The following is a 23,232-nucleotide window of genomic DNA, read 5'->3' on the forward strand; positions in this document are numbered from 1 at the left end:
AAGATAAAAAATATTTATTTTTCCACTATCTACCTCCTATTTTATTAAGTATTCCTTCAGCAATTCCACCAACTGCGTTACCTGCTTGTGCTCCCATCGCCGGATTACCTGCTTTAGTACCTAATACTCCACCTATGATAGTTCCTGCCGTTTTCGCTACTGGTGCCAAAAAGTTTGCAACGGGTTTAATAATCTTTTTATAAACCCAACCCGCAGCTTTCTTAATTCCATCCCATAATTTTTTAAAGAATCCTGCCGCCATTTCTGATTTAATATTAATTAAAAAATATATTTCATCACTTATATTCTAATTTTTATTTAATGATAAATGAAACCGATTTTAAAAATAAATGAAACAGAGGAGGAAGAAATTAATGAGTGTCATGTTCAACAAAAAATAAACGTTGTTAAACCAATTACTGAAATAAAATTTTTTTCATCTGTTGAAGAATTTAATGACTATTATGCTAACAATAAAAAATTATTTGAAGAATTGACAACGTGTAAATTGAATAAAATGTTTAAAGTTGATGGATTCAAAATTTCAAAAATAAAAGGGGTGATTAGTTTGAAATCTATTCCTCAATCAAGAATCACCTCATTAATGAAAATTGATGATTTAACAAAAAGAATAGAAGAGATTGAAGAAAGAATGAATCAAATAATTGATTTCATAAATTCAAATAATCATTAGTTTCTTAAAGTTCTATGTTGATTCTGAGACATTAATTTTTAAAGTTTATTTTTTCATTTTTTTATTTCATTAGCTTATTTTGGCTTTCATATTCATTTAATAATTCACAATCTTCATTTTTAAATTGAAGTTTAACCCATTCATGATTTAAACAATGTTTAATTAATCGCGGAATATCTGACATCATCTATATATAACTTCTTTTATAAAAGATGAAATAAATTATTTTAAAATTAATGTTAATTTTTTAATGTGTTTAGTATATAATATTTATTACTAATTTATTTAATAATGTCGCGCTTTCTTACGAATTAAAAAAATAAATTATTCAAAAATGTAAGACATGAATTTTTAAAGTTTATTTTATTCATGAAAATAATTATTTCTAATTTCTTTTACTCTCTCGTACATACTAGATTTAAAGAATTCAGAACTTTTACCATAATCTCCTAAATGTTTTCTTATCTTATTGGTTTTCCATTCATTATATGAAACTGTATAAACTTTATCTTTATCTTTGCATCTTTCATCACTTCCAATATATTTATATTTCAATTTTGATTTATTGGTTTCATATTCATTAACGTTTAATAATTCACAATCTTCCTTTTTAAATAAATGTTTTATGTATTCAGGATTAACAATTCTATAATATTGCTTCCCTTTAAATCTTTGAATATAAACAGGAACACCATCCTCTAAAATTCGATAATCTATTTTATCTGGTTTTACTTGTTGGGTCATTTATGTAAGAATAAAAAAATAACTTTAATTTAAAAATAATATGTTAAAAAAATGATACAAAATCGCTCGATATTGTATGAATTCTTACGTTTACAAAAAAAGTCACACAACCCATCCTATCCTACTACTGTCATGAAACTTTACGCGCATTCTATGATCGAAGAAAATTTTTACTATGCATTTGTGGAACACGCTGGGTGGCTGATAAATTAATAATTTCGATGGGAATTGTTTCTTTTTGTTAAGAATATTTGATGATATTTAGCCACACAAGTTATATTTCTATCTCGATTAATCAATTTGTTATAGATCACCAGTAATTAATCGTTAAAAATTAGAAATTTAAGATATTATTACAAAATTATTTGAGAACTCTCATTTCAACGAATTTTTTGTATTGTTAATAGCATAACATATTATTATAAAGCTTATGTATTTTTTGCTTTTTCCGAAAAACCAGTATTTTCTTCAGAAAAACTACAATTTTTAACTTATTTTGAACTTTTTTAAATTTTTAAAATATTTTTTAATGCCGTTTCTGTTTTATCTCGCCCTTATAGAAGCCCGAGAGAAGAGAAAAGCAGAAAATTCTGAAATTTTACATGAAATCAATGCGTCTACAGTGGATTTATTAGTTCCTTCTTATATCACAGTAATCGAAAAAGGTGCATCTATGAATGCGACACTATTAACATCAGTTAAATTTGAACCATTTTCTTCTCTTACAAGAATTGGTAAATACGCATTTGCTAATTGCCCTAGAATTAGAACAATTGATTTATCTCTTTGCAATAACTTATGGATAATTCAAGAAGGAGCATTCTTTAATTCTAGCCTAGAAATTGTAACACTACCATCATCACTTAAATACATTGAAAATTCAGTTTTTGAATTATCAAATATTTCACAAATCGAGATCCCACGAAGTGTTATAGTAATTGGTGAGAAATGCTTCTTTAAATCATCATTACAACAAATAACATTCCAAAAACATTCTTTATTAAGTGAAATTGGTCCGAATTCGTTTGCTGAAACATTTTTATTTTCTATAACATTACCAGATAATCTTAAAAATATAGGGTATTCAGCTTTTACACGTTCTCAACTCCATTCAATAAGTTTTGAAACAAAAAGTAATTATTTCGAAATAAACAATAAAATGATTATCAGATCCCAGACAAAACAACTAGTTGCATCGTTTTATTACGAACAAGAAAGCATTACAATTCCAGACGGAATTACTGAGATTTCTAAAGGAGGATTTTTACTTTCTCCCATAGAAGACTGTAAATTCCCATCGTCTTTACTCTACATTCGTGAAAGAGCCTTCGCAGTTTCACAATTAGTCAATCTTACGATTCCAAGTTCTGTAAAACTTATTGATAAGTACGCATTTCATAATTGCTACCAGCTGAGATCTCTTGTTATTGAGTCAGAGAATACGGTTCTTGCTGATAATTGTTTTGGAAGTAATTTCCAATTATGCGGCATTAACTGCCCTATAAAAATGATAGATAGACTAATGAAAGTTGGTATACAACCTTTTTCATTTCAGAAATGCATATCAAAGATTTCAGAGAAAAATATGAGTTAAATTTTATTCTTATCTCTGCCAAATGTGATAAGCATGTCGCAATTGCCAAAAGGTGGTAAGCGCACCCTTAAAGTTATTATACAAATTATTCGACCTCTCAATTTCGATCTGCTCATTGGTGCATCACACCCGTAACTAAATTTAATATCATGTAAACCTCAGAAATTTTTGAAATGTCAAAATTTAGAAAACTTGGAGTTCGAATCAAGTCAAACTCAAGTACATTGATGTGGTCAATATGTATTTCAGGTATATATTATTTGAACACACGATAGTCTTACACATATCAATGAAATCGAGTCGAATAATACGAGCAGCTCCGTTTCCAGAAAATAAATCGTCTGCTTCATCAAGGGGAATTGGCATGCTCTGATCTCCGCTAATGAATTGGATATTGGTGAAGAAAATGCCCGAAGGATGGCGATTAGTATTGTTTATAGTTCCGTCGTAATTGTAGCTGACGCAGGATGTTGATCCGCTTGCGTAAGAGCTACCTCCACCGCCACCAGCTGCGCTTCCTAGGCTTTGATTGCGTTGAATAAATCCAGCTTCACCGCCTTTTCCGCCGTAATAGCCACCTCCTCCACAGCCACCTCCTTCATCACCGTTACCACCTTTGCCGCCATCTAGAAAGGCATTTCCGGAGGTTTGGGTACCACCTTGACCTCCGAAAACCGTATTTTTTCGGTTATTATTGCCATTTGTACCGTTCAGACCGGCGTGGCCACCATTACCGCTCTCTGTGTAGCACCCACCACCACCTCCGCCTCCTGCGACCATTATACGGAGTTGGTAAGGGTATCTCGCTCGGTAATCTTCAATTCTCATGTCCGTTCCACCGCCCCCGCCGCCACCAGGGCAGTCATTATTTACATTATCTGTACCGCGACTTCCTCCTCCATTAAAAGAGGTTGCTTCTCTATTTTCATTGCCGTCTTTTCCTTTTTCACCGAGAAAGAAGGCAAATTTTTGACTTGATGTTAAATTAAGGATTCCGTATACATAGGCACCATTGCCCCCGATGCTGTTGGTTATATAGGTTCCGCGCCCACCGCGCGCTCCCCATAATTCAATTTGATAATCTCCTCTTGGTAAATTGACGGAGTAATTTCCGCCATTTTTACTGTATAGGACTAAACACCTGTTGATGCCAAATGAAAAACTTTGTGGTTTGGTAACAACACCACAGAAATCATTAATCTTATTGAGCGAAAAATTGAGTTATCGGAATATAATTGTTAAATCTGATTAAAATCCCATTAGCATATAAATAGTACCTATTTAGTCTTAAAATCGCTCATTGCTCTGAACTTTTTTTCTGTGCAATTCAATTTCTGAGGGATTCAAAGTGAAAATTGTAGAATAATGCAAGCAATACAGTGCCTAGTAAATTCTATTGTATTTAAAACCGAAATGAATCCGACATTTCTCTTTCAAAATTTGTCGGATCTGCCAAACAAAATTTGATGTTTTTGATTCGGTGTTACAATAATTGCATGATCATCATGTGTGTGTAATTGTGTTTGAACCAAAAAATCTCAGATGTGAATTTCCACCAAATTTATTTTTGAAAGGAATTGTCAAGATATAGGTTTCATTAATAGCTTCAGGAAAGCCAAAGAAAATGGTGGATGGATAAATGAGTGTTTCGTTTTGGGAAATATCACAATTCCACGATTTCAGTCTTCTAACTCGTTCATTTATGAATTTCTATCAATATCTTCTTAAAGGAGTTTCACATTCTCCTTTTCATGTATTTAATGCGGAATTACATTAGAAACAAGTAAAATAATATATGTTTAAATTTTTACTCGACAATTATTGTCAAAATCACATTTGCAACTAAGCAAACTACCATATTTTGGGATAAAACTGGCGTTAAAACAAGACAAGTAGTGTAGTGGATGTTTCTTGCTTTATTTTCTCAGCCTTTTTATTTTCCATTTGAAGAAATGTCAAAATCCAGTTTTTACTCATAGGAATAGAAATTGATACATATATTTTGTCTGTAACTAATCTTTAGTTATCAAGAATTCAATTTGATGTTTCGTTTTGATAACCAAAAGGTATTTATCCCCTATCATACAAGCTCTATGAATCTTATTTGTATTTATCTCAGGAAATCACACATTTTTCTAATCGATTCGATTATATTGACGTCAAAATTTTGTCACTTTTTAAAATATCTCCGATTTTTCTTGAAATATTCTCATTGACGAATGCTTCTCTTTCTCTCTATTTTGCAATATAGCACAATAGACATTACAAATGAGAATGAAGCAGATATTTTTTCAGGAAAAATATCCAAAACGCCTTTATTTGTAGAATTTTATTCTCCTTGGTGCCATCATTGCAGCGATTTCTACCCAACATGGCAAAAACTTGTCAACATATCTGAATTGAATACAAAAATTCAGTTTGCTAGAGTTGATTGTCCACAATATTCAAAAATATGCGATAAACATAATATTAACGGATATCCTACAATGGTATGGTATAACCTTAAAGAAAACATAAGCGTAAGATACACAGGATTAAATCAAATTCCATTTCTCCAAAATTTTTTGGAGCGACAACTGAAATTCCCAATACAATTCATTGAAACAGAAACAGATATAAATAAATACTTACATAAAACCAACAGATCATCAATATTCCTTTTGAATTATAATGACGACAATATTTTAGCGAACTTCCGAGCTATCGTATTAGATTTTAGAGCTACAAATGCACTATTTTTCGCATACAATTCAACCAACCAATCATTACATGTATATCGTGAAAAAGATTCTTATATTTCATATGAAGGTAATTGGTCGAACAATTCTTTAGCAGAATTCATAAATGATAACATAAATCCGTTACTTATGCCGTTTAATAATGACGAATTCGAAAAAAGTGAAAAAAATGGAACCTTTGTTGTTCTCTTTTTCCTAAACAGTAGCCAACAACACTATGATTTCACAAAAATAGTCAAAAAACTTCCAGCAAATTACACTTATTGTTATCTCGAAAATACTGATGATTATCTTGCCAAATTCATGTCAATTTCTAAAAAGATGGTCCCATGCATTGTAATTATGAATGCAAAGAGGAATATATGGAGAGTTTACAGAGGCGAATTTAGAAGTGACTTAATTTCAAATTGGATTCAACTTAAGGACGTCAAATGGCTTGGACCAGGTGATGGACGATTGTCTGACTTTTGGATTCAAGTTTACAGCTTGAAAGCCCAAAGTATGTTTATATTTGTTTTCATTTGCATCCTTTTACTAATAGCGATCAGCTTAATTGTTTTTGTGATCGCAAGCTTAATTCATGATTACCTATCAATCCCTTTAAAAAATGAATAAATTGTTTAGTATCTTTTTTATATTAAAAAAACACCTTTTTTTCATATCTACTATTAAATTTGAGCACAGCTCCACACAAAACTTTACTAAATTCATATTGTATGAATCAATTGATATGAGAAGTAGATGCATGCTTTTAAATCATTCCGTGTAAACTATTCATTTTCATTCAATTTTTGTCATTAAACGGATTGAATAATATACAATATTTACAATGAGTGAAGAGAATGTTAAAGTTTTTTGTTATGTACGCGGTAAAGTACAAAATGTAATGTTTAGACAAACTTTAATGCGTGCTGCCTTGAAGAGGGGCGTAGTTGCAGGCGCTACAAACAACAAAAAAGATAGAAACCGTGTGGATATAGCATTAGAAGGACCAGCAAGCAAAGTAACTGAAATTACAGAAGGTCTTAAATCAGGAAAGAAACTCAATTCATGGAATGCTCATGCAACAGAATTCCATATATTAGAAACTGGAAAGGCTGCATTAGAGCATGAAGTAAATACTTCAAATGTTGACAATATAAAGTGGAAACAAGGCGTAGAATTTTATCTTTGAAGCAAAAATTTGTTGGTCACTATATCCCTACGAGTAAAATGCATCTTTAAAAGATGTCTTTTATAAATTTCATTCGCTTACGGTTTTTAAAATAAAACATACTCATAGATCTTTTGAAAATCCATTTTTTTATTTTGAAATTTTTACGAGTTGCCAACGAAAACTTAAATAATCAAAAATACCAATGTTCATTTGAATAAGATTTAAATAAGCTCATAAAAAGGTGTAAGTAAAATGACTTTCTGAATTTTTTGAGCTCTTTCAATTTATTTGTGAAGAAAAAACGAACATTTAATTACCATTCATAATGTCAATAAGCAAGTTATTAATTTCAAGTCCGTGTAATCAAATTGTCACTTTTCAATATTTTAAGGTCAATGATTCCTTGGCTATCAGCCGAAGAATTATTGAAATATAATGCACACAAGAAGGTTGCCGTAACAGCAACTGTTGCGGGTGACCAGGAGTATCAAAGAGAATTATTGATATTTCAGAAAGAATATCTTGACAATTTCATGGATAAAGAATATTCACAAATTTCAGAATCTTATGAAAAGCAAATGGATAAATACAACGAAAATATAAAAACAACTATTACTAGCATAGTTCAAGATTTAGAATCAAAAAGTCTTACATTCGTAACCGATTCTCAAATTGGAATGAACAATTTCGTTGATTCCATAGAAGCTGATGTTAAAAAGACAGAATCTAAGATCAAATCAGAAATAACGTGTTTTAAGAATGAATTATCATTACTGACAAACGAATTAACTGTACAGATGGCTTCATTCGCACAAGGCGTAGCTGAGGATATAAAGCAGAAATGCTTCGATATCAAAGTCCGTCACCTTCAAGAAATCGCAGAAATTGACCAAAATACTGACAAAAAGATAATGGAAGCTTCTGCATATAAAGAAAACCAAGATGAGTCAAACCAACGTAAACAGTACGAAGCAATGGTCGCAGATTTAAGATCAAAATTTAATTCATACCCTATGGATAAAAAACAGAAAGAAGCCGTCATAGAACTCCACAACAGACTAGAAAACATGAAGGAAGAACTCAACAAGCTCAAAACTAAACTTTTTAACTCAATGACGATTGTAAGTTCAAATATCTTAGGATTTAAGAAAAGAGCACACCACGCGATAGATGATTATAAAACATCGATATTCGAAGCTACTGAAAATGAGAAAAAAGCTTCAATTGAATTAAATAATTACGATGTAAACACAAATCGAGAAATTGAAGAGCTAAAATATGCTCAAACACTTGCAGAAGATGATTTTCAAACAATTTATAACGATTTGCAGGTTGAAAGGAAAGAAAACAAAGCAACTTACGATGATTCAGTTGATCAAATAACAAAATTGGATCAAACAGATGCAGAAGTAATAAATTATCTTGAAAATCTCAAGACAAGCTTCATTGATGATGAAAAAGATACAAGAGATGCATTTAGTAAGCTTCAACAGTCAATTTCAGAAAAAATAGAGAGTTTGACAGAAAAACTATCAACAAATAAAGAAAAATTTGCTGATGAAATAGAAAAACTTAATTCTGACCATGAAAATTCAAAAGAAAAATTTTCAACTGAGAATGATTTGATTGAATTTCAAAATGAATCCGAAATAACAGCAGAAAACAAGGATTTTGCAGAAAAGAATGAAAAATTACAGCCACTTCTGCTTGACTTTCGTGAAAGATTTGCAAAATATCAAAATTTATCGGCGATTAAACAAGATCTCGATAATCAACTAAATGATGCTAAGACATACTTTGAAAGACTACCTCCCGAAGAGCCATATGATACAAAACCTTTCCAAGAAATATTTGAGAAAAATATTCAAGCGAACAATGCTGAAGAAAACGACATCGTTATTTCCAATGATGCACAAATCAATGCAGTGCTATCAGATTATCAGTTACAGATGACAAAAATCAAAAATAAATATTTAGAATTACAAGAAGAGGCGTTCAAAGAAATCCAAGAGAAGTTTAAAGGAATTCCTGATTATGCAACTATTGATCTTGAAACTCAGTTCGCTAACCTTGAAAAAGAGTTCAAATCAATAATTATTGGAGACACAACAGTTTTAGAAGCCAGAAAGAAGGAATTACAAGAACTTCGTACACAAAAAAGCCAAGTTTCAAATGCAATTGCTAATGAAAAAGCGTCAATTATAAGAAATTTCAGAAATGAGATGATAACTGAGGATGATCGCCATCAAAAAGCCCTTTTGAACAACTTAGGAATGGATTATAGCGATGATCAAAAGTTAATTGATATGAGATCAAGTTTTGAGAAAAGAATGAAACCTCTTGAAGAAGAAGAACAGAAATTAACTAAAGAGTGGGCATCTTTGCAACCAAAGAAGTCTAGAGATAGTTCTTGCCTTGTTGATCTTACAACTGATAACGAAATTTTTGAAATGACAGAAGAAATGAAAAGATTGAAGTTAGAAGGCGATGAAAAGATCTCACAGAAGAACTTAGAAGTTCAATTATCGATATCTAATGCTAAAGAAGAGAATGCAAAGCTATTAAAACAATTTGAAGAAGATAATCAAAATGAAATCAATAAATTAAAGGAGAATAAAGTCAAGCGAGAACAAAGCATTAAATCTCTCCAAGAAAACTTGAGCAAGGCCGATGACGTGGCCAGCCAACGCATTGCTGTATATGTTAAAGATTATGAATTGGCAAAATCGATGATGATTCAGCAAAATGAAGAGAAAAAGAAATCCATCAATGATCTTATTGCTGGATTTAAGACATCTACATATAATTCGAGGTTAGAATTTGAACAAAAATTTTCAGAAGCTCACCACTCGTTAGAAGAAAACGCCTTCAATTTTTCAACGCAACTTGAAAACATGGCATCGGAATTCAGATCAAAAAGAGATGATTTCGTTCATAGATTCGACAATGAAATTGAAATGAGAAAGAAAAACATAGAGATATTGAAAGAGAAGTATAAGAACAGACCACTTGGACCAAAAGAAAAGGAGTCACTTGATAATTTAAGCCAAAAGAAGCAATATCTTGAAAAACTCTCTAATTTAGAGAAGAAAACCTATAAAAAGTATGTAGTTTTAGGAACAACTCAAGAATCTGAGTTTAATGAAAGATTTGGCAACACATTGAATGTCGGCCAAATTGTTCAACCAAATGTTAGGAAAAGGAGCAGCTTGGAGCTGAAGAAATCTCCTGTAAGTATTCCGCGGTAATTAATATTAGTAAATGTTTGTATTTTTTTTGTAATTTTTTGAATTTAATTGTTGATTTCAGATCAAATAATACCCGAGCCGATAAGTTTATCATGAGTTCGCAAAGAGTATCATTTTTACAGTTCAAATCTTAATATATATTGAATGAAATTTTGACTTTAAGCAATGTGACCTAGGAAAACAAAATCAACTCAGTAAGCAATGCTTATTTTCCTTCAACGGACATATGATTCCAGGATTTTTTTACCTCAATTTCTTCGTCGGAAAATTGGAACCCCTATATTCTGACTCTAATCAGTTGTTTTAACTATTTGGAAAGCAAAGGTGTTCTCATTTAATACAGGATTCAGTTAAAAAAAAATCATATCATCTCATTTCTCGTTTCAGAAAAAGTGCCACCCGACGAGAGAAATTAATTTTGTATTCAAAAAATGTTTCTTTTTTTCAAACAATGTTTAATTATTCACAAAAATAATTTTTCAACGAAAAAGATTTCTGAAAAATGAATCAGAATGACGTTAACATAGGAACAAAATTACTACCAATATCTGTAATGTATTAGATTTCAACATGAACTTTTACTTTGAAATCTATCGGCCTCTCAAAAATTGCTGTATTGGTTATGACTTCCAGCTATTACCAATACACTACAGATGATAACCAATACTATTACTACAAGATTGATGATGGCTCAACTACATTCGACTTTCCCTATGAGTCAACGATTTATGACCCAGATACGTCCACTTTAGTTTATGCACCAGGAAATCCTGTTCCGCCATATGCTAAACGCGGCGGCAGGCCATTTAATGTCGAGCCGATCAAAACTGCCCAGGCGGAAGCCCCATCTAATAACGAAGTTGACCCGAAAGTCTTTAATTCAGTAGGAAATCCAACATCTCATGCTGGAAGATCAGAGCACAGAACTGGAAGAGGTCGAAAACACTCAAAACTTCACATTAATGTCCCTCCTCCTGAGCAACCAGATAGCGCTTTGACTCCTCCATCTAAAGCCAAAGCAAGATCAATATCATTACAACCAGAAGTTAAACAAAAGCAAGCCCCACAAATACGAGTCGACGTCTTCAACAAAGAAGCAATTTTGGACGAAATAACGAAATTTCACAGAATTGACGAAGCTTCTAAAGTAGTAAAATACAGAAAAATTGGCTTCCTCTTCAGCCGCAGGCCAATTACTACTGAAGAAATCATTCGTTTCCAAAATACTCCAATTACAGGTCCCCTTTTGAATGAAATACCAAAGGAAATGAAAAAGGAGCCTCTAAAATGCTTCGAAGCAATATTACAATACATAGGTCTCAAAAAATCGAACGTAAATCCCTCAGATAACTTGCAGTTTTTAATTTCAACTGCATACAAGAGCGAACTTCTCAGGGATGAAATATATTTCCAGATTGTCAAGCAGACATTCGAAAATCCAAACGACGAATGCAATAAGAAGACATGGCAATTATTATTACTTTTTACCTCTCTCTTTACGTCAAATCCTAACTTATCCAAGTATATTTCTGGCCACCTTGCTTCGAGCATGACATCGAACGATCTTCCAGAACAATGTCGACCATTCGCCGAATTATCCTACCTGAGATACAAGAGCCGCATGCTTATAGGCAAGTGCGCTAAAGATCCAGGCTCTATCGGCTACATTGACATCATGAACGACCCTTTCAAGAGTTCATCATGTTTTGCATGCTCAATCCAGGAATGTCTTTGGGTTCAGCGTAATATTAAGAAAGGTCCAAACTTCCCTACGACAAGGCGATGCCTCTACGCTCCGAAAGCACAGATTCCGATTATTTTACATCTTATGGCCGAACAAATCATTGCTAAAGGTGCAAAGAACATGGAAGGCATCTTCAGAGTTCCAGGATCCGGTGCTGTCATCGAAGAATCCATCGACAGAGTTAATGTTGACGCAGATTGCATCAAATCGATGCGACTTCACGATCTCTGCTCATTCTTCAAGCGCTGGTTCGCTTCTCTTCCTAAGAAGATCATTGACGACACGAAGTTCCAACCTTTCTTGGACATGATCAGATCCGAACAAGGAAAGAAAGAGGTAGAACCTGTTTTGAACCTTCTGGATCCATCAGACAGGATCTGCCTGCTGTACCTCGCAGGATTCCTCAGGGAACTTTCAGAAGCACAGGGAAAGACACAAATGGGTCCTTCGAACTTGGCTTTGGTGTTCTCTCCAAACATGTTTAACATGCCTCCTGATATGAAGATGGCAAAGGACTTGCAGGTCGAAGTCCAGGGATTTATCATCAGATTGATCAACGAAGCTGACGTTTCGAATATATATCCATATAAAGAAGAATAAAATTTGTTTTTGGATTCTTTTTTTTAAGAAAAAATAAAAAAAAGTTAAAGGTTTAGTTTAATCTAAAGTTAGTTTTTTTTATCAAAAAAAAAAACGTCATCAACTTTTTCCCCTCTCAAACAATGATTTTTTTATAAGCATATATGACTCAAAAATCGAATTATTTTTTTTCCAACCTACAGCGATCTTGGCGTCTGCACGGTTACCATAAACGTAGAAATGATATTATATTTGGTTTACTTGATTAGGAACATCATGCAATTGATTTTTCGTTTAGTAGGGCAGGGTTTTGGTTGTGGAGATTTTTAGCTGTAACTACTTAGTAATCTCATGCACATTAGAATTAATAGGATCGGCGTAGATTTACCTGTAATATAATGAGGGTAACAGCTCATATGTACAGATAGAGAAATCACTTTTCATTATTTTTGGACCTTTCAAATCAAATGGTATATATTGAAGCTCTCAATTTTAATCTCAAACTGCAGAATATAATTGTTTGTAAAACTATTTATTATGTTAAAGTAGAGAAATTTACTGCTTCAACAAATGAAGTTTTATATACTTTGTTAATAATAAAATTGATGTCTTTCAAATCTAATTCATCTTCTTTAAATTTTTTACGTGAATCCTTTTTATTTTTGTCTAAATTTGGAGGATTATAATAAAAATATGTAGCAGGGCAATAATATGTTGAATAATGAGATATATTGAAATCGAATGGTTGAATTGATTTAAAACTAACTGAATTATATCTTACAGTTTGAGTTACATTGTTTTCATTAAAGTAACAATTATCAACAATATTTGGTTTTACATCAAATAAATAGTTTCCTTTATTTCCTATGAATGAACAATTTAAAAATGTAGTTGAACTACTAGAACAAGAAATTATTGCATTATTACTTCCTGTTAATTCATTGTTTAAATAATTACATTTTGTAATATTAAATCTAGAATTGAATAGTGAACCAACTTCTGTAGATGATGTATTTGATGCTGTTGTGAAATTAATAATTCCTGTTTCTGTTGGATCTGTAATGACATATGCAGCATAAGTAGTAATTTTGTGATTAGATGTATTCATATTACTTACTTGGATATCTCCAAAAGCATGTTCAAAAGAAGCCCAATTTCCACTGCATTCTGAAACTGAACATTCAAATGCATAACTTTTGTTGTAACTATTAGATTCAATGTAATATCCACATCCAGATTTAGTACTTTTTGAAAGTAATATACAAATATGAACTAAGACACATTCAGATTCTTTGATAAAGAATGATCCACCATTTTCTGTGGAACTATTATTGTAAAATGTGCATGTTTCGAGTAATACTTTGCTGTTAGAATTAAGGTAAATTGCTGTTTTTTGGTAATGGAAAGAAAATACCGCATGATGAATGTAATAATTGCCATTTCCAGATATAGTTTCGTTCTCGTTTTTATTATTAGACTCAACTGTACCGTAATATTCTGAAAAACTTCTTTGAAGTGGTATAAAGTGCTTCTGAGTGACTGATTTTGTTTAATTCGCATTTCTGAGAATTTGTTCATGTGAATAATCTTGAAATAATTGTTAAATATAGTTTAGATGTGGCTATCCAATCAATTAGATTCCGAAATTTCCAAGCCAAACTTCATCTATCGTTATGCAAAATGAGAAAAAATCTTTATTTTTGTTTCATAAAAATAATTCCTATTTTTTTAAAGATTTTTCAGAGGATTGAGTCTTAGAATATGCATGAAGATCATCATATAGACGTCATGTATCGTTAACATGAAATAAATGTATTTTTTATTGAATTTGGTAATATCTAAAACATTTTGAAGTGATTCCGACATCACCCACACCTTAGTAATTTCATATTGCCTTAGATAACATTTAAATACAAAATAAACATTTAAATATAAAGCAAAACAAAATAAAACATTACGACTTTCTGACATCCTCTCAATTTTTTTGGTCGGAAAAAAGTTATTATAAATCATTATATTGTGGTTAAGATGAATCGATATTATGAGAGGATGTTAAAGCATAAGGAAATATAAAATTAACATTTAAATATCAAACAAAACAAATTAAAAAATTAAGCATAAGGAACCAAAGATCGGCAGTTAACAAATTTGTGTCTGCAGTAAGGACATCCAGAGTCCTGTTTGTACCATTCCAAGAAGCATTTCTTACAAATCAAGTGTCCGCAAGGTATCAGTATTGAGTCAGCTTCTTCTTCCATGCAGATTCCGCACAGTTTGTCTGTGGACATCGGATGAGGGATAATTGCTGTTTCGTAGTCGAGGTGACAGAGAGGACACTCTCCCTTCGGAGGACAGCATTCCCTGCAGAAACAGGCATGGCCACAAGAGTCAAACAAGTTCTGTGAACAGTCCTTTCCGCATTTGAAACAACGAGGAACTGGATCTTTTTCTAGATTTTCGATTCTGATGTCATCTGTGTTTTTAACATTGTTTATCATGAAATTCCTGCCTTGTAGTATAACTTTACTATCTTTTTCTAAAGATGAATCAGTCAAATTAATTGATCCTCCAAACCTTGTCCGAATTGATGCAATTTCAGCTTTTCCGATATCAAGATTCGATCCAATCAAATTTCCACCACAAAATACTTCAATTCCGACTTCGGTTGGTCCAATAATTTTAGAATCCGAAATATTAAACATTCCATTATCGAAAGAAGCAACACATGCATGCTTGCACCTCTTAAATATACAGTTTGTGCACTCTTCTATCTTCCCATCGCACGTTGCAAGTCCAAATCTTTCTGTACCGTCAAAAGAGCAGTTTTTAATGACCAAAGTTGATCCCCCACGACACATCACGCAACTACTTGGACTATTAACGAAGCTGCAGTTGGAAATTTCCATGTTTGAGACAATTGCCATGGAAATATGGGGATAAGTGGAATTTTCGAACGTACAATCACTGATTGTGCCATCACAATGTATAATATTGATGCAGTTACCGTCAATGTTCCTAAATTGACAATTATGAACTTCTAAATTTGAATCATTAATAAATAATGAAGTTTGCTTTGATGATTCGTATATACAATCGCGAACAAACAACTCTGAATCGTTAAAACATGAAATTTGAGTATCATTCGAATTTCTAAATGTAGTTTTTTGAACTGTCATCGTTCCTATATTAAGAATCGATGCAAGAGTAGATGTGTCGAATATACAATCGTCAATTACGCATAAAGAGCTTTCATGATTGAATATAAAAGATTCTTGGGTACTTAAGAAGTTACAGCGAACAAATTCTGCTTTAAAGTTATTGTGGATAACAGAGAGCTTGCAATTTTTGAAAACTGTATCAACACAATTAATACTTGATAAATTTTGGGTCAAAAGTGTATATTTTGAGATATTTTCAAATGTACACTTGCTGCAAGTAAGTAAAGATTGTAAATCTGCATCGATAATATATTCTACTTTAGTTATTTCGTTAGTAAATTTACAATTATTGAATTCAATGATACTTTGGAATGCTTTTATATAGCCATCGTAATTCATATTGGTAAACGTGATTGTGCATCCTATTATTTGAAGGCAATTACATACAACTTTTGTATTTTCTTCGAAAATTATTTGAATTGATTTGATAAATTCAGTTTTATCTGGTAATTCAACAAGCCCTGGACCTACTCGTATTGTTTCATTAGCTGGCGTCTCTGAAATAATTTTTAATAAGTCGATTTTTTGAACATCCATTGAAAATTTTTAATTTTTTTTTGTCTGGCCAGATAAATTTTATCATTTTTGTTTTTTTAAATCGATTGTTGTTTATAAATACATATTGAAAATATAAATGAATAGAATAATTTTAAAAAAAAATGATAAAAAAATACAACAAAAATTATTGATTTCTCAAACGTTTCTTCAAATCAGGATAATCTTTCTTGCGAATATAGTCGTATGGTGTCTTTCCAGCTTTGTCTTTTGCATCGATTTTAGCTCCTTTTACGATTAACATGTCGCAAATTTGGAAAGCTTTGTCTTGCTGAGATGGAGAAAGATTATGCTGGTTAACTAAGATGTGGAGTGGTGTTTGGCCTTGACTATCAGTCTTGTTCATGTCAACACCAAATGTAACAAGTGATTTAACAGAATTTATTGATAATGATTTCAATGATTTCTTGAGCAACTCGAAAATTTCTTTTTCGGAAAGTGTACGAAGAGGAAATTCACTTCCGATTTCTTGATCTTGTTCAATGTATTCTGTAGCTCTTTCAAGATAAGCTGCTTTAGTGACCTTCTTGATTGATTCATTATTTGTGATGTCGAATTCTGTTTTACCGCGAACTTTTGCGAATCTTGGTTTGTGAGATAACAAACATTTGACAATTTCTTCATTGTTCTCCTTGCAAGAGTTCAAAAGATGTGTGTATCCATGGAATAGTTTCTCATTGACATCACATCCATTTTGAATCAAGACGTCAATGATTGATGGATCGCCAATTCTCACAGCTTCTGACAAAGGCGACAAATTGTCTTTGGAAACAATGTTTAATTTAGCGCCGTGAGTGATTAACATTTGGATCTGATTGGCAGTTCCATGCTTGATGAATTCAATGATGATGGGGTTGGAGTTACCTGATTTGGCATTTACATCTGTTCTCTTATCATTCAAGAGAACTTGCAAATGCTGATCGAACTTTCCATCATGAGAAATTGTGTAATAAATTGGAGGATCATTATATCCATCTCCGAAATTAGGATCAGCGCCTCCATTCTTCAATAACTTCTCTAAGATACGTGGTTTGCATCTTCTAATAGCATAACCTAATAATGAATATGGTTTCTTGGCCTTTCTTAATGTGACATTTGTTGGTAATCCACCTCCAATTAAGAGCATTAATATTCTTGGAGATTTGATAGCATAGAAAGCGATTGGTTCTCCTTTGTAGTTTGTCTTTGCGAATGATCTCAAAGCTGTTGGATGTCTAGATAAGAAACCAATAAACACTTCTTCTTTCTTCATCAAAAAGAATAATAATCTTGAGCTCAATCTCTTCATCGAGTGAGCATTATCCAATGGAATATCTCCAGAGTCATTTTGAAGTGAAACATCAGCTCCTAAATCAAGAAGATACTTGATTGGAGCACTTCCTGCAGCTGTTACCCTTCTTGCTAATGCAAGATGAAGTGGAGTATCGTTTTGTGAATCTCTTTCGTTTTCGCAACCTGGAATGTAGCAAATCTTCATCATTTCAACATCGTTGTTAAGAGCTGCAACGTGGAATGGAGTTCGTCCTGCAGAGTCTCTTAACTTCAATGTAGTTTCGTTTGCAAGGCTTCTTGCTGTCTGTAAATCTCCAGCATTTACAGCGACAAAGATTGGTTCATCAGAATATCCTTCTAAGATCAAATCTCTATCCATTGTTGGAATGTTTGTTTGATCCAATTCTTCGAATTCGCTTTGGTTAAGTCTTGTAGGACTGACAGGAGGAGATTTCTCTGGAACTTTAATTTTAATAGGTGGTTTCTTCTTCTTGCTTTCTTCCTTCTTCTTTCCTTTAGTTGCTTCTTTCTTCTTTTCTTCGACTTCTGGTTTCTTTTCTGGAGGATGTTCACCAGATTTGAACAATCCAGTCATCTTTCCAATGATGGAATTGCCAATGTTTTCATCATCTGATGAAGAGAATGATGATGTTTTCTCGTAGTTTTCGCTTGATGATCTTATTCTGACTTTGAGGTCTGGTCTATGACGTCTTGGTTTCAATAGACCACCTTCTAATTTGACATCAACTTCATGACGTTTTCCATCATCATATAAAGCTAAATTCAAATCATTTTGACATAAAACAATGTCTTTTCCAAGCAAATTCTTATTGTAAATAACAAATGAAACAAATGGAGCAACATCATCATAAGGAATGTTGAATGATTCTTGCCATGTTGGTGATGAATTATCTTTGATTGATTTGGTTTCGAAACTAGTTTCGCTTCCTTTGACATTTAATTTACAGATAATAGCTAATTTCTCATCAACAACTGGTAAATTCGATACTGATAATACATCAACAATAATGAACTTCTCTTTCTTCTTTTCTTCAATTGGCTTTTCTTCTTCTTGAACTTTGATTTCTCCCTTCTCTTCCTCTTCCTTCTTTTCTTCTTTCTTTTCAACCCTTTCAGAGTCAGATGAGGATGAAGAAGAAGATTTCTTGTCCTTCTCCACGTAAACAGGAATGTCTGTAATGATTGGATCCTTTAATTGTAAATCTCTTGCAGAAACAGGTTTTTCTTCTTCTCTTATTGGGAACTCCACCTTTTCATCATAGTTAATTACGAATCTGAGGTAAATTGTACCTTTTTCACGCCTCTTGTTGAAGATTGCCTTGCTATAAAGTGTGAACTTTTCTTCATAAATTACACCATCGCCGTATTTATCAAGTTTGATTTCTGCTGATGAGATTTTATCATCTTTATTGTTCTTATCTTTATCCCAAACAGTAACAACCAAAACATCTTTAGTGACATCATCAATTCGGATATCAAATTGTTCGTTCCAAACAGGATTTCTGTTGTTTTCTTTGACAGTTGTCTTCTTTTCTTCAGATTTCTTTCCTGACAATGATAAAACAACATAAGGATCTGTTCCAAGGTTCAAATCAGTAATTGGAAGGTCTACTGCCTTAACAACTTCTACGTGCAAGTATTGATGTTGTTTCTCTTCCTCTTCTTCATCTTTAACTTCGATAAATTCGGGCTTTTCTTCGGTCTTTTCTTTTTCAACATCTTGCTTGATTGCTTCTTCCTTAGGAACTTCCTGGGGTTTAGTTTCTTCTTGGATTTCTTCTTCTGAACTAGATGAACTTGATGATTTAACTTTTTCTTCTTCAACCTTTTGTTCAATCTTTTCTGGAATTTCTTGGATTTCTTGTATTTCTTCTTCCTCTTCTTCAATAGGACGAATTTCATTTTCAACAAATTTGTGATCAATCAGGATGTTGACCTGAAGTATACCAGCTTTGGTTCTAAAGCTCATTACAGTTCTCTTATGTAATTGTACATCAAGCTCGTTCTTTTGGTTGTTGAAGTATTCGGAAAGATCTAATTCAGCATCGCCAACTTTGGAATGATTTCCATCATGATCGTAATCAAATACTTGCAAAACAAGAGTGTCATCTTGTTTGTTAGGAAGTTCGAAGTTGTATTTGTCATTCCAAACCGGATCTTTAGAATCATGAATAACCTTGGATTGGAACTTATTCTCATGATTTCCTTTGATAAAGCAAACACAGTATGGATCACAAGACAAATCAAGATCTTTAGCTGGTAATCCAACTGCTCCAACAATATCAAGGTGAAGATAATAAGGAAGATTGTCTTCTTCATTCTGATTCTCTTCAAGATCTAAATCTCTGGATTTAACATCATTCATACCTTCGTTTTCTTCAACTTTAATCTCTTCTTCTTTAGATTCAATAGGTTCCTTCTTTTCTTCATTATCTGAAGATGATGAAGAGCTTGAAGTTGCTTTCTCTTTCTTCTTTTCTTCGTTATCTGAAGATGATAATTTCTTCGGAGATTCAGCTTTCTTATTGTCTTCATTATCAGATGATGACTTAATGAGTTTGCTTATATCACCTTCTGAAGATGATGAAGAAACTTTTTGTGGAGGGATATCAATCTTAGAAACTGAAATATCTGGAACAATAACCTTTGGAATCTCTGGTTTTTCTTCTTCTTCCTTTGGCTCTGCTTTTTGATTCTCTATCATAAATGAACTTAAATTGGATTCATCAAGTTGAGAATCTTCAGTATAAGGAACTTTTCCTGTGATTAAAATGTTGATATTAAGTGTACCACATTTCTTCTTCCTACTAAAGAATGCATCTGAATAAAGAGTCAAGTTGACATCTTTGTGAGACTGTTCATCATTGTATTTGTGAAGAGGAATTTCAACTGAGCCAATGAAATCATCTTTACCAAGAATATCTTTGTCGTAAACCTCAATGATTAAGATGTTTCCTACAGTAATTGGAATAGTAAACTGTTCATTCCATTCAGGATTCTTGTTCTTCTTGATAACTTTAGTGAAGTATTTATCATCTTGATTCTTAACACGAACCTTGCAATATGGATCTGTGCTATTTGTAATATCTGCAGCTTTAAGATCTTTTGCATTTATGATATCCAAGTGAACTAATGGCTTCTCTTCAATAGAGAAACTATCAACTTCAATTGCTTGCTTAGTGATCTGTTGATCTTTATCATTGATTTCACTAATTATAGCTTGGAAGCTTTCTTGAGAAGGTAGTTTGGCTTCAAGAGCAGAATCATTAATTGGAATTTGAATTTCAGTGTCATTTTCGGCAAATTGGATATCTCTAGAGAACATTTGTTGTAAATCAGAAATTGAATATTCATCAATGGAAAATCGAAGAGTGATAGTACCCTGTTGTTTTTTCTTGCCAAAGAGACCTTTGCCGTAAAGACTGAATGTCTCTTCGTGGATAGAGCCGTCAATGTATGGCTTCAGCTCAAACTCGCTGCTGCAAACTTCGTCATCAACACGTCCTTCGTCACGATCATAGACTGTGACAAGAACTTTGTCGGATGAGGCATGCAAAAGATGGATGTCGAAGTGCTCGTTCCACTCGGGATGCCTGTTGTTGTTGATGACTTTAGTCTTGCTCTCCTGGCCTTCAACACGGATGATGACGTATGGATCGGTGCTGAGATTAGCATCTGTAGCGGGCAAATCTTTAGCACGAACAACATCGACGTGGAAGATCTTCTCTACTTCAGCGTCATTATTCTTAACTTCATCCTCTTCTTCTGAAATCAAGGATAATTGCTCTTTGTTAATAGCTTCTGCTACTAAAATCGATTGCTTATTTTCTTTCTCATCATCCGATGAAGATGACGAGGAAGATGAAGACGACGATGATGATTTCTTAAGTTTTGTTACGGATATTATCTTAACAAGTGTTTGGTTTTCATCTGTATTAACTTTTGGCTCTTCTTTCTGAGAAATCTCAACATTCTTTTCCAGAGTTTCGTTCTTTTCTTCTGGTGGAGGTGCATCTGGAACGATGAAATTAACATTGATATTTCCAATTGGTAGATTTTGTCTATTTATATCCAAAAATTCATAATTTTGTGAATTTTTCTCATACCTTGATAAATTAATTTCTGACTCGCCAATTATTTCATCATTTCCGGCTGTATCCTTATTGAAGACTATTAATTTTACAATTGGATTGTTATATTCGATTTCATATGCAGAAATTTCAAATGTTTCATTCCAGGCAGGACAAGTATTATTTTCGACTACCTTTGTTTTAGCAGTCTCCTTACCTTGAATTGAAACAACGCAATAAGGATTACATGGTTTTGTATTATCGAGTGGTGAAAAGATGAGACCGTCCGAGATTGTAATCTTGAATTTCGGAGAATTGTCCACAGTATTTTTGCTATCTTTGATATCAGATTGTATTATATCTGTTGTGGTATTAACTTGTTGCTTTTCTTGTGTAGGAGTTGGCTTGATTTCGATTTCCTTTGGTTTTTCTTCCTCTTTTTCTAATTCCTCATTGTCTTCTACATCACTATTAAATGGAGAAGGTTCTGAAGGAACATGCGTATGAAAAATCTGAAATAAATTAATAATAGCCTGATTCGAATTCTTTTTAGCAATGTCAAGAGGTAACTCGTTTTTAACGTTTTTATGTGATTTTGCATTATGCTCCAATAGGTATTGAGTCATGTCGTAGTCGTTATTTCTGACTGAAATATGTAATGCTGTTTCTTTTCTCTTTGATCTAGCATCAATATCACAATCACCTTCAACAAATTTTTGAAGTGCTTTGAGATTTTTCGATAATGCCGAAACATGAATAGGGTAATACCCATTACTATCGTAAATGTCTGGTTTTGCTCCTTTTTGCAATAAAAAACTCACCATACTTCCATCGTCGATTTTAGCTGCAACGTGGAGAGGTGTATTTCCGTCAGAATCAGGTTCTATGATTGATGCATGATTAAGTGAAATGATTCTAACGCCTTGTTTGAATTTTTTCTCAATAGCATATATTAATGGAGTCTTTCCTTGTGGATTTTTCTCGTTAATTCTCTTTTGATGATAAAGTTCATCAGCAATTCTACCTAGTTCACCCGATGAACGTTTATCAATTGCTTGGAAAATATCCATAAAAAAATCAATAAAAAAATTGTCAAAAATCGTAAGTCACTTTTCAATTTTAATTAATTGAATAGTTAACAGTTTTTGAAAATATATTATAATGCTTTAAAATAGTAGTTATTCCAAAATACGAAAGTTTCGCGGTTTTATAATTCATTTTATTTTCATTCAAACTTAAATTTATCAATTTTAGTGAAATCTAATATAGGTTTGATATTTTATATTATAGTTATTGCCAAATTCAGTATTTATATTGATTTTATTATAGTAGTATATGTGGAAGGGTTTAGTGACTTTTTTTGTTACATCTATATATAGACGATGCATTAAAATATATTTATTTATAAATCATTAAAAAATTAACATTAATTTTAAAATAATTTATTTTTTTATCTTTTATAAAAGAAGCTATATATAGATGATGTCAGATATTCCGCGATTAATTAAACATTGTTTAAATCCTGAATGGGTTAAACTTCAATTTAAAAATGAAGATTGTGAATTATTAAATGAATATGAAAGCCAAAATAAGCTAATG

General features: G+C 32.4%; 10 protein-coding genes across 10 annotated transcripts; 5 read left to right on the forward strand and 5 right to left on the reverse strand.

Annotated features, from left to right (window-relative positions):
• Positions 1-1,967: 1,967 nt before the first annotated feature.
• On the forward strand, positions 1,968-3,032 carry TVAGG3_0774010 (ribonuclease inhibitor domain-containing protein; the record flags this gene model as incomplete). The annotated part of the gene is made up of 1 exon (XM_001330595.1): positions 1,968-3,032. One exon carries the CDS (start codon positions 1,968-1,970, stop codon positions 3,030-3,032), a length of 1,065 nt encoding a protein of 354 aa, XP_001330631.1.
• Positions 3,033-3,236: 204 nt separating this feature from the next.
• TVAGG3_0774020 (glycine-rich protein family) lies at positions 3,237-3,812 on the reverse strand (the record flags this gene model as incomplete). Its single annotated transcript, XM_001330594.1, has 1 exon — positions 3,237-3,812. One exon carries the CDS (start codon positions 3,810-3,812, stop codon positions 3,237-3,239), a length of 576 nt encoding a protein of 191 aa, XP_001330630.1.
• A 1,278-nt stretch (positions 3,813-5,090) lies between these two features.
• On the forward strand, positions 5,091-6,449 carry TVAGG3_0774030 (intramolecular oxidoreductase activity, transposing S-S bonds; the record flags this gene model as incomplete). Its single annotated transcript, XM_001330593.1, has 1 exon — positions 5,252-6,385. The coding sequence occupies one exon, from the start codon at positions 5,252-5,254 to the stop codon at positions 6,383-6,385; it is 1,134 nt and encodes a 377-aa protein (XP_001330629.1).
• A 138-nt stretch (positions 6,450-6,587) lies between these two features.
• TVAGG3_0774040 (acylphosphatase family) lies at positions 6,588-7,053 on the forward strand (the record flags this gene model as incomplete). The annotated part of the gene is made up of 1 exon (XM_001330592.1): positions 6,600-6,944. One exon carries the CDS (start codon positions 6,600-6,602, stop codon positions 6,942-6,944), a length of 345 nt encoding a protein of 114 aa, XP_001330628.1.
• Positions 7,054-7,111: 58 nt separating this feature from the next.
• Positions 7,112-10,174, forward strand: TVAGG3_0774050 (uncharacterized protein; the record flags this gene model as incomplete). The annotated part of the gene is made up of 1 exon (XM_001330591.1): positions 7,322-10,174. The coding sequence occupies one exon, from the start codon at positions 7,322-7,324 to the stop codon at positions 10,172-10,174; it is 2,853 nt and encodes a 950-aa protein (XP_001330627.1).
• A 615-nt stretch (positions 10,175-10,789) lies between these two features.
• Positions 10,790-12,552, forward strand: TVAGG3_0774060 (GTPase activator protein; the record flags this gene model as incomplete). The annotated part of the gene is made up of 1 exon (XM_001330590.1): positions 10,797-12,518. The coding sequence occupies one exon, from the start codon at positions 10,797-10,799 to the stop codon at positions 12,516-12,518; it is 1,722 nt and encodes a 573-aa protein (XP_001330626.1).
• A 53-nt stretch (positions 12,553-12,605) lies between these two features.
• On the reverse strand, positions 12,606-14,184 carry TVAGG3_0774070 (uncharacterized protein; the record flags this gene model as incomplete). The annotated part of the gene is made up of 1 exon (XM_001330589.1): positions 13,033-13,605. The coding sequence occupies one exon, from the start codon at positions 13,603-13,605 to the stop codon at positions 13,033-13,035; it is 573 nt and encodes a 190-aa protein (XP_001330625.1).
• A 304-nt stretch (positions 14,185-14,488) lies between these two features.
• TVAGG3_0774080 (ubiquitin protein ligase activity family) lies at positions 14,489-16,252 on the reverse strand (the record flags this gene model as incomplete). Its single annotated transcript, XM_001330588.1, has 1 exon — positions 14,609-16,252. One exon carries the CDS (start codon positions 16,250-16,252, stop codon positions 14,609-14,611), a length of 1,644 nt encoding a protein of 547 aa, XP_001330624.1.
• Positions 16,253-16,397: 145 nt separating this feature from the next.
• On the reverse strand, positions 16,398-16,616 carry TVAGG3_0774090 (spectrin binding; the record flags this gene model as incomplete). The annotated part of the gene is made up of 1 exon (XM_001330587.1): positions 16,398-16,616. One exon carries the CDS (start codon positions 16,614-16,616, stop codon positions 16,398-16,400), a length of 219 nt encoding a protein of 72 aa, XP_001330623.1.
• Positions 16,617-22,401: 5,785 nt separating this feature from the next.
• On the reverse strand, positions 22,402-22,703 carry TVAGG3_0774100 (spectrin binding; the record flags this gene model as incomplete). Its single annotated transcript, XM_001330586.2, has 1 exon — positions 22,402-22,703. A coding segment is annotated over one exon (302 nt), but the record flags the coding sequence as incomplete, so codon positions are not given.
• Between the last annotated feature and the right edge of the window lie 529 nt (positions 22,704-23,232).

This window comes from Trichomonas vaginalis, chromosome III, assembly GCF_026262505.1.
Source record: "Trichomonas vaginalis G3 chromosome III, whole genome shotgun sequence".
Taxonomy (NCBI): domain Eukaryota; phylum Parabasalia; order Trichomonadida; family Trichomonadidae; genus Trichomonas; species Trichomonas vaginalis.